This window comes from Perca fluviatilis, chromosome 6 (genome assembly GCF_010015445.1).
Source record: "Perca fluviatilis chromosome 6, GENO_Pfluv_1.0, whole genome shotgun sequence".
NCBI classification, from domain to species: domain Eukaryota; kingdom Metazoa; phylum Chordata; class Actinopteri; order Perciformes; family Percidae; genus Perca; species Perca fluviatilis.
In genome coordinates this window covers 18,269,142-18,280,442 of record NC_053117.1, presented here as the reverse complement: position 1 = coordinate 18,280,442, position 11,301 = coordinate 18,269,142, and the positions used below count along the sequence as shown (strand labels likewise).

General features: G+C 44.3%; 1 protein-coding gene across 2 annotated transcripts; it reads right to left on the bottom strand.

Annotated features, from left to right (window-relative positions):
• Positions 1 to 330: 330 nt before the first annotated feature.
• On the bottom strand, positions 331 to 9,724 carry dnajb5 (DnaJ heat shock protein family (Hsp40) member B5). 2 transcript variants are annotated; one of them, XM_039804345.1, is made up of 5 exons: positions 9,398 to 9,723; positions 8,872 to 9,027; positions 7,699 to 7,976; positions 6,214 to 6,869; positions 331 to 2,394 (listed from the first exon to the last, which is right to left on the bottom strand). In XM_039804345.1, exons 3-5 carry the CDS (start codon positions 7,907 to 7,909, stop codon positions 2,161 to 2,163), a joined length of 1,101 nt encoding a protein of 366 aa, XP_039660279.1. In that variant the 5' UTR covers positions 7,910 to 7,976; positions 8,872 to 9,027; positions 9,398 to 9,723; the 3' UTR covers positions 331 to 2,160. The 2 variants fall into 2 exon arrangements, with proteins under 2 accessions (XP_039660279.1, XP_039660280.1); XM_039804346.1 differs by lacking the exon at positions 8,872 to 9,027 and having other exon boundaries at positions 9,398 to 9,724.
• Positions 9,725 to 11,301: the final 1,577 nt, after the last annotated feature.

Sequence of the window (11,301 nt, the reverse complement as noted above, 5' to 3'; positions counted from 1 at the left end):
CTCAGGTGACTGTTGGTCGTGCAGACTGTAGTTTAAGTTTTGCACATGTGACTCCAGTTGTTCCCACTGTCGTTTAGCAATCGGAAAAAACTGTAAATGAAACCATTTTAGAAGTTTAAAAGGGAAAATCTCTCTTTGGTGGAACTGCTAAATTAGGGTTAGCTATTTTCTAATAGTATTCTAATAGCACATTTCTTATGTAAAATCTTCAATCTCAATATGATCTGTAGCTGTATAGTATACAAACATACTGCTTAAGGTGAACAGGCACATAGCACCTACGTCACACTCAGGTCATTCTTGAAAGAGAAACTCAAATGACACACACCGTTAAGTTCACACATTTGGTTTATTTGTTGCAATTATGAAAAGATCATAAATATTTTCAAATGCACAAAAGCAGTTACAGTCTTTCGGCAGCAGCCCTTGTGCATTCTGGTTGTAGCCACAGTCCAGCGTCCCCGGAGGTCATTCAAGTCTCTCCCATCATCACCTTAAAGTTTCGTCGGTATCTTTTATGACATAAAAGTGCATTTATCAACATGTTGGGTTCAAACATTTTTCCATACATGAGATATATATGACCTACTAGTGTTGGCCGCATAAACCATTCTCACACATACATCTTATCATTGCTGTAAACTACAGTAGGAAGAGCTGCAGAGAGCTCCCTGCAGCTGAGACAGAGAACGGCTGCTGCAATATTACAAAACCTGTTTCCCAAACAGGGTTTTCTACTCGAAAAAAACAGACGTAAAATTGGATGTGCACGTGTTACAGAGGACAGAAGCAATTATCAAATCACAAATTGAAACCATGAAACAAAAAAGTAGACACCAAGGGGGTCTATTTTTGACACTGCTCACAGTAGCACCGATACATGGCCTTCAAATGGCACAAGAGAAAGCAGAATATACACAACAAAGCTGGATTTCCCTGAGAAAATCTCTATTTACTGTGGACTTCCGATTAATTTCATGCTTTTATTTCTCCGGGAAATCCAACATGTACTTGTATGGCACTTTACAGGGATGCACTGGCAAAATTCATCAGTTTTGTATCAAATCTCTCCCCTAAAAATGTCCTTGCTAACATACAATATGGTGATTGACATTACATTGCTTACTTACCTGTTTTCCAAGATCACCAGCTTCCAATGGCAATGTCTAACACAGCATAGTGCATCATCTGTTGTGCCCCTAACATGGCTGGTTGTGTTTATTACAGTGTGACCTGTGTGTGAGTGTTCACATATGTGGCTAAGGCACCGAAATGTCCCTCAGATAGCGAGCCAGGCTATTCAGTTCAGAAGGGAAAGCACCCATATCATGTGCAGATTGTATTATCCAAGCTTACACTGCTGTTATTGTACATGATTGTCATTCCAAGATTTCCAATGCAGCTGAGATACGCTAATATTGTTTGAAGTAACACAGGACTTTAAGTGTGTGGTGGCATTGCACTCAGTACATCAATACAACTGATTTTAGGGGAGACAGATCTTACTAAATGGCCTACAGACTTCAAGCACAATGCTTTATTGGACTATAAGCATAAGAAAAGCAGGTGGCAGGTGGGGGGGCTGGGGGGTTATGTTAAAACCGGGGGGTTTGCACTGAACATACTGAAGCTGCTGGTACACTCAAGGTAAAAATAAATAATCATATTTGAAACTTTCTTTGGAAAGGAAAATCCTGGAAAAAAAAATATTTTAAAAAATATCTCACGATTCATCCTATCACAAAAAGACAAGGATCAGAGAGTTGGACAGCATATAAAACCACTGATGAATCCGTATAAAACAGAGTTAAGAAAGGACCGGTAAAAGCCACAATTGTGCTGAGTCCATCCTCAGCACTGCTCCGCTACTCAGGTGTCTGTGCGTGTGTGTGTGTGTGTGTGTGTGTGTGTGTGTGTGTGTGTGTGTGCTTGGGCCAAAAACAAAACAAACTGCCATTTGTCTAGGCATTCTTCCTTCATCCTCCCACTGTAAAGTCCTTACAAACAACAGTGTCTGTTCAATGCTGCGTGCATTAACTCAGGACATGGAGACTGGAAGTGGGAAGGAAAACTACAATGAAGGTATTAACGGTTGGTTTTCTCGATTTGGGCCATTTAGTCTGGAGTGTGTGGTGGTGGAAGGGTTGAAGGTGAGTCTTCCTATGACTGGGGGAGGTGTTGTCTGATAATCTCTCTGGACTGAGGAGGAATCCTGTCGGGAAAACGGACAGAAAACTCCACGATAAGGTCACCGCGCTGTGACGGGTTCTTGGGAAAAGGCAGGCCTTCCCCTCTGAGTCGCTTCACCGTCCCTGGCTTGATGATGTCATGAAAGGGGAGCGAGATGATGCGGTTTTCCAGCGTGGGAATGCTAACTGTGCAGCCACACAACGCCTGAAGGGGAGAAGAGAGGAGATTGAGAGGGTTAATATCTTTAGTAGGAATTAAATGCCAAAATCTCGGGTTTCCATGATCTAAAAACTTTAGTTTATCTTCTCTCAGTACGTCTTCTGAACAAGTCAAACTTCCCAGCGTTATCTGTGTGTGTTCATTGCGTATGTATGTGTGAGAGCAAAAGTAGGCCTTACTGACAAATCGTTTTAGTATCAACTGCAGCACTGTGGGGTCTAGAGAACAGCATTTGGAACAGGAGCATTTGGAAAACATGACTTGGCAGTGGAAAAGTTTTCCGGTCTTTGTGGCTGTGTGTAGGTGGAAGGGGTGTGTGTGTGTGTCAGTGTTGGAGGGGCTACACATTGCATAGGGGACTAATTTTAGCAACGGTCTCATAGCCGGGGCTAATGAAGTGCAGGAATCGGCTGAGCTCGTAAATAGTTGGAGGGCTTGTCAGATGGGCTGGCAGGACGAGGGGAGAGAACGCGCTCACACACCCACACACACACCCACACCCATACACGCACCCACACACACATACACACACCCACACACACACACACACACACACACACACACACACACACACACACACACACACACACACACACACACACACACACACACACACTAAGCCTCACCTCCTTATCACAATGCCAAATGAATCCAGTCAGAGCGTAGAGAGGGCTAAACTAAACATAAAGACCTGTGGTTATCACGACTTCACAGACTTTCCAGTGAGCATCACTCACCAGATTTGCGCTGAATAAAAATAACTATTTAAATCAACAACTCTGTGAATGAACATCTTGATTAATAAAAATGTTTTCTTATATAATGCATTTTCTAAACAAAATCAGGTCAGCAAATAAATACCATAAAGGTGTGGAAAATATAAGACGAAGAGCCATTGTGGATGACCTATAATTCACTAGGATTGAAAGGGTTTAGAAATGAGAGAAAAATAGAATCATAATTTAAAATGACCCAGGGGACATTAAAAGGTCCAAAAAAAAGTACGTATTTTAAAGAATGATAGTGGGACATCTTGTTCTTTGAAGGGTTTGGGACACTGACCATATGGTTGTGACGTAGCTGTTCAAATTTATGATTTGATTTGAAACACAAGGTGTTTTTAGTTTTACATCTATTTGTATTGAACACATAGATGAAAAGTCAGGGGATTATTACAATTCCTCCTGAGGGGAACATGAATGTGTGTAACAAATTTCCTGGTAATACATCCAAATCTGAATCTTCATTGAGCTATATTCTATTCGTGGCAACCATTTTGATGGAAAGTATTAGTAGTTCAACTTGCCCTCTCAACTCTTAATCTCAACTCTTAACACCAATCATCTCGAGGTAACCAGCCCCTCATGATGTAATAGTGATTTTGCATGCATTGGCACATGCTTAACCTCTAACACCCAGGCCATGTCATTACATGGCCAATCTTGTATTAAGACTGCTGAAGAATTTTTTCTTGTCTCGTCTAGTGTTTTTTTTTTAGTGGAATGGACATGTGGACAGTTGACGTCCGGTCAAGCAGAGCAGCTGCTTCAGAGGACAGACGGAGTTTTCCAGCCATGACATCAGCCTCCTTTAACCCGCGACATACATTAGGATGTGATTTAGCCTATGACTGTGATAGACACTAGTGCTTATCCTCTTGTTATGAACAATACCATTCACTAAAACGAGTCTTACACACAGAGACAGGTTGCCATGACACTACCAGCTGATCCGAGGGCTCGCTGAATGCATAAGCCTCAGCTCAGACAACATAGCTCTAGAGTTTGACACAAACACATATAATACACTTTGATTGTGCTATGTTTGTGAGAATGATCTGTAGATTTATTCCCGAGGGCAATATCCTAATGTTATCCCAGCCGTTATCAGTGATCAGCTTTTTTGCTGAAAGGACCAGTTAAAAGTGTCCTCATAATCAAAGAGTCCTCACAAGACTGTGGTATATAAACAGTATACATGCGTTTCTAATTGATATCAGAAGTGGAGCTGTAAAAAGCTGTCCACTTTGCCTTTAGAACCCAACAGCTACAGTTAGCACCTATGTGTGTTTGGACGTGGTTTTTGCTGCTGAGCTGAGTGCAGTGGTGACAGGAGCTCGAAAAGCACTGCCACAGACGATAGCGGCACACTGCAGAGGCATCGTTAACGCCAGAAAGAGCCAGACGATAGATCCAGTTATAGGTTGGTTTCAGGGAAATCAGTGTGTCAAATTTCTGCTAAGCTGTCTAACTGCTTCTGACTGCTGTCACAGTGAAGACCTCGCAGGGCTGGAAGATTCCTCTAGCAGAGTCTCCCAGGAGTTTATAGCTTGGTCAAACGAGCGTGGCGGCACTAAATGAAACTGCTCATAGGGGCATGCTTCAGGCAGTAAACTAAAGCCACCAAATAGCAGGGGAATCATACAGCAGTCAAAATAAGACAAACTATTACTATATCTGCTTTCTCTTCTGTTTTTGTACAACAGAATGCACAGAATGTTTGCTAGGTTATATTATCTTCTGGTGCATTGCATAACATTTGCAACATTATATGTAGCAGGTTGTCTGGTGTGCAGCATGTAGCTGGTGCTGTGTTTTCACTGCAGCATTTAGCATCACATCCTCAGGGAAGCAGAGCAGAGTGGAGCAGTGGAATATGAGCTCTTATTTGCTTTGGATACTGAATCATCTGACCCACTTTCATAATATTCCCCAGATACCCCCACCCACCCCATCCACATTTCCCCTTCTATCCCCCATCCCGTCTTTAGCTGCATCAGACTTAAGTCTCTTATCTGGCTGCCATAAGAGTGGGGGACTTAGCTGCGGGAGTTCTGCAGTGCAAACTCAATCATTGTGCAGGTTTGATCAAGTACCATCTCCTGCCTAATGTGACTCCAATGTGCTCTCATTAACGTTGCTGTCTTCATAGATGGGCTGTGTGCAGGCGCCCTTGTTTACCGGCAAATTACTTCTGTAGAGCTGGTGCTGCTTTTAGAGAGAAACTGTTCAAAATTGGCTTGAGTGGAGTTCAAACAACTCCCCTGACATCTCCTACTCTTTGAGAACACCTGTCGATAAGCCAACCATGTGGTGCGCAGGCCAGTGAGTGGCAGTGCTATTAGAAACATTGAGGCTTGTGTAATTCACAGACAGAGCAGAGCTGTGTTGGACCCGTTGCCCTCATAGGAGCGGCTAATTAAATGTCCTGCCAGTCACAGTAATAGCAGCCTGGATTGTCACCACTGTCACACTACAATCAATCTTTAACCAAGTGTGTGCAAACATGCTAGAAGATACAAGAGAGTGTGCATGTTTATTCCTGTGTGTCATTTAATGTGTGCCTGCTTGCATGTGTGTTTATGAATATGTATGCATACAGCAGTGCAGAAGAAGTGAGGACGATGGCTCTACGCCGGTCACACAAGGACACCACATTCCTGCTGCTTCTCTCACACTGCAGTGACAGAGACTCTGCTGTACACTGATCCTGCCCTGCAGCAAATTAAAAAATTACAGTCACACATCTCCATCTCATCCACCGTTTACCCAGGTACCCAGGACAAAATCATACGAAGAAAAGGAGTGGGGAAAAAAAGTGTGCCACTTTTGGATGTTCATCCAAGCCTTTGCAGCTCCATGAATGCATTCATTTTCTGCCTGTTTTGCTCCACTGGGAATCAATCTCCCAACCTCAGCAGCATCTACTCATCTACATGCAGAACCGTGACAAGGAGAGAGGACAAAAGATAGACAGATAGCAAGACCGAAGAGAGAGAGGTTAGATGAAAAGGGACAGACGCACCTCTTTTAGACTGATCTTGCAGTTAAAAATGATATTGGAACCATCTCTCTTGAAGTGGACGTGCCCTTTGTCTTTAAGCACAAAGGCTATATCGGCAGGAATGTTCTCAGGGGTCTCGTCCCCCTCCTTCGGGAAGGTGATTTTGGTCCCCTCCTTCCAGCCCTTCTTGATGATAATGTTAAGGATCTTGTCCTCTGTCCTCATGCTGCGCCCATCCGGGTTCAGCCTGCGGCGGGTGATCTTCATGCGCTTGGTGCAGCCGTGGAAGATCTCTTCCAGCGAGACCTTCAACTCATGGACCACCGGAGGGTCCTGGTGCTTTCGCCCGGTCCCCAGGCGCTCTGACGGCACCCCCCTCCTTCTGCGGCCCTCCCCTGGGAAGCCGTTGTTCATCCCCCCTGGAAAGCCGAACTGTCTCCCGATATGAGCAAAGGGGTCATCCTCGTCCATGTCCATGTCCTGCTCTGCGTCATGGTCGTTGTGAAAGGAGAAACCATTAGAGCGGCTGTGGCTGCGGTTGGAGCCAAAAAACATGTCGAAGGGGTTGGAGCCGCCAAAGAAGGAGGCAAAGGTGGCGTGTGGGTCTCCGTGGAAGGTGTAGTGGTACGTTGAGCTGCCAGGAGCACCTGAAGAGCTGCTGCCTCCTGTCCTCAAACCTGAGAGAGAAAGGAGAGAGAAGAATGTGAGACCTCACATGCAAAAGCACACTCAAACGTCCTCCGTGCTGAAGAACACACAGCAATACAAACTCAGATACCAGACACAGGACAATGTTCAGAATAAAAACTGTGTGTGGGTAACAGCACAGAGGAGAGCACAGCCCACGTGGTCGGGAAAAATCTGACAGCATCACTGATCTTCCAACAGCGCTGGTGGTGGAGGAACTCATAAAATACCAGGTCACTCTGTCCAACACACTCACACAAATACACACTCTAACCCACACTTTTTCAACGGAGACACATGCACAAAACACCCACAAATGCAAACTACAGCAGCCGCAGCTATTCCTATCTCAACCACGTAATGATCTTAAGCCATCTGTCTGTCAGCTAACACACACACACACACACACACACACACACACACACACACACACACACACACACACACACACACTACACTGGCAGCTGAGGTAGACTATAAGGTATTAGAGCTACTAAGTGATGTTGAAACTAAAGATAACAATAGACAAACACACACATTTCTGCACATACATACACACAATAAACATAGAAGAGACAGTATTATTACTTCAGTGACCACCAAAGCCCTCCACTGTGATATTAGATGCTGTTCCTGAGCTATTTTTAATAACAACTTAATACATAATAACGCCTGTTTAACAAGGCCTCACTGACTGGATCCTGCTCTGCCTGCACTCTCTGACCGCTTTCACTCAATGATCCTAGACAGACACAGACAGACAGACAGACAGACAGACACAGACAGGATCAAACCCAGACATGAACCTCCCCTCCTCACCTTCCTCTCCTAGCTGATCATAGACGACCCTCTTCTTGGGGTCGCTGAGTACCTCATAGGCCTCTGCGATCTCCTTGAACTTCTCCTCGGCGTTGGCATCCTTGTTCTTGTCAGGGTGGAAGCGCAGTGCCATGCGCCGGTAGGCCTTCTTGATCTCCTCCTCGTTGGAGCCCTTGGGGATTCCCAGGGTCTTGTAGTAGTCCTTCCCCATAGCTGCACACACGCATACACTCTCGGGATTGGGACCCCCCCTCTTCAGCTCAGGCCGTGGTCAGTCACTGGTGAGAGATACGAGGTTACTGTTAGTGTCATAACACTCCTCCCAGGCTGATGCTGGACAGACCAACAGACTATATATATAGGTGTCCTGCAGAGGTGCAGAGTGCACTCAAGAGCTCTCCTTTAGGACTTTACTGTGAAATCTATTTAGTGATAGTTGGAAATGGGAACACTGAGTGCTGGTTTTACTAGCTGTTGCTATGGGGATGTGCTTGCTGTGCTGATGTAGAGTCAGGTGGAGTGCAGAGGAATCCCCGTCATCTGCTTAGTGGCTTCTCCCTCTCAGCTCAGCTCAGCCCTGCTGGTATTTAGACAATAGGCTACCTGGGATAACTTATTTCAAATGCACTTATTTTGAAATGTGATTTTGTGCAATATACACATACAATTGACTTGGCTATTTGCTGATCCTACACATGATCTGCCGCCAGATCTGCGGTGTTTAACCTGCTGGAGACACACAACCTGTCAGACAGCACAAACCTCTTCACTGAGACACTGCTGTAGCCTACCTCTGAACAGGACACAGTGATCCTGTATGACTAGTCCAAGAGAGAACAAAAGTCGACGGGAAAAAAAACCCCGTTACATCCAACGTTATGACATTATGATAAGGCTATAATAATCTCTTTCAGACAAAGAGTTACCGTTTCGCTATTAGGTAGTAGGCTACAGTCCAACATCTTAAAAGCCGACAATTTACACCAATTTATACCATAATTTACACCAACTATTGAGTTATAGGCTACCGAATGATAAATCCGAGATAGGCTATTTCCCATATTAACCCATACAATGAATAGCAGGTTATAAAGACAAAGATAAGGGGATGCGCGAATGTATAGGACGATAATGAAAAGAAAATTTAAGAAAATGAAATAAAGAAAAGCCTACCAGAATGCTCAGCAATAAATTAAGAATATCACATCAACAGGGTCCGGTCCGCGATTCAATCTCTTTCTTTTCTTCAGCCCTTGTTATGTGCCTGCCGCCCCGGCACTGCTGGGTCCTTATAAATTGACGTCAGGAACGTCGGGAGGATCACAGGCTCTGAAATAACCGGTGACCAAACACTGAGGTGCATCATGACGTTTCAATGGAAAACCTCGGACAACTTCCAGCCTGCCATAAAACCTACATCCATCCATCCATCCATCCATCCATCACATAACCACAACTAGGCTATAAGAAGGACAAAAAGTTCATATATTGTGGCTCATTCATAAATATGCATACATAAATCATAATTCACTTATTAATCGAGGCTGTGATGCGAGGTAACAGTCATGGTCGGGAAATTTGTCTACTCCCCCATCCATGATCTCCCCCGGTCCGACCTGTGCGGTATAAAATCTGCATCTATAGATTTAGGCAGCTTTCGCCTAAACAAAAAAAAAAAGAAGAGAGATTTGTTTCTTACCGAGCCCGCTGCCTTGTGTCCGATATTAGTGGTCCTGTCTGTGTCTAAAAAATCCGTTTGCAGTCTGGAGAGCAAACCCTGCCCTCTCAACCAGCAGGGCTCTTTGTTCAACGTCTGCTCACGAAGAAGACTTTGGCTTAAGTTACATTTAGGGTGAAGTTTGATTTAAGAATTTGAATTAGAAACAGAGTGGCAGTGCTTTAGGCTACTTGTCTCCTCTCGTAAGATTGATCGGCCTGAGCAGCAGGCATGTCGGAGGCTGTGGTTCACTGTGCAGGGAAACAGAGTCATATTTGGAGAGAGAGAGCAAGAGAGAGAGAGAGAGAGAGAGAGAGAGAGAGAGAGAGAGAGAGAGAGAGTCCCGATAGTTGACAGAAAACAATCACCTGATAAAAAAATTGGTGCGTGATCGTGTAGTCGTGTCTGGGTTGAGTTGGTATTACACTACTGAGTCACTTGATGACACACGCATTTTGATCTTCTGTTTTTGTAAAGACTCACGGTGTATGTATTACTTCCCCCAACACCAAACCCTAAACTTAACCCCAACTTTAACCCTTTCTTTAACTCTAAACTTACACAGTGCCCCCAAAATAACCCAGCATGCCCTTGATTCAAGTCTCGACCTTATACAAGCCCTCCCCCCAACTGAACAGTAATCCCACGATCAAACCCAGGGATGCTGTGAGATACTCTGGCACTGAAAACATCCTTCCCTAACTCTAAACTTTCAAATTGACATCATTAACCCCTTTCCAGGATCCGCCTTAAGACCTTATCATGTTTACTGATATTACTTATTTAGTAGTGCTTAATTCCCAAATAAATATTCTATTAAATTGTAAGAAACCAGGCTGAAGCTATGGGACCCTGAGGCAGTTTGACTGGTTGGTAATGCAGCCTTGATCTGCCCCTAATTTACACCTCAACCTCTTTATCTGTCCCACAATCGAGACCAACATTAACTTCTTCAAAAGGTCCTGTAAGTTTTTCTCATCATTCATTGTAGGGATATTTAGTTCTTGCAACAAACTAAATGCAGATTATATCCTGAAGGCCAAACATTGACTTTACCACTCTTGTCAGTCCAGAGCAGACCAACAAGCAGAAATCACACTTAGTACACCACCGGAGGAGGTCTGAGTCATCATTAATGACTTTTATCAATAAGTAGGTACCCTTAGCGGGCGAAGTGCTTTGTGCTTTGCTGGGTTAATGCGAGAGAGAGCGAGAGAAAGAAAGAAAAAAGACTCATTTAAGCTTGAGTCATCACTCCCCACCAGGACTGGCGAGGAGGTGCTAGAAAAGTGGGTGTCTCAATTGGAGGAGCCTGTCTGACACACACAAATACACACTTGCTCTCACACATATGAATGTAGGCCTACTCACAGACACTAAACATTCAAAACAATGCAAGAGCACATAGAGAGACATTCCTGTGTGTCCAGCTGAGTGTGTGTTTTGGCAGCAGGGAGGGACTTCAGGCCAGTGCAGCTGCCCCAACTGAGCAACTGGTCATGCAGGGTCCTCTGTTCAGCCTGTGATGGACACTGGGACATGTTGAAATCAACTGCCATGCACTGATGGAAATCTGCACCTTACTGTGCCAAGTGTACAGTACACATGATTATACTATAAGCTTACTCATTACTGTCAACAGTTTTAGCATTACTTGTCAGATTTCACATCATATAATCACATTTCTGCAGTCTGCACAGTGGGTTTGTTTTGTGTCTGAAGCCAATGATGACTGAGGAGGGCTGATCCACCACGTGCTGCTCTGACTGCTGAGTGTGCACTCAAATAGTCTAGGAACAACTATCCCTGACCTGATGCTGGGTTTCCATGGTGTCACAGTAATCTGCTAGACAGTGATGTGTATGCCATTAATAAAATAGAATCAG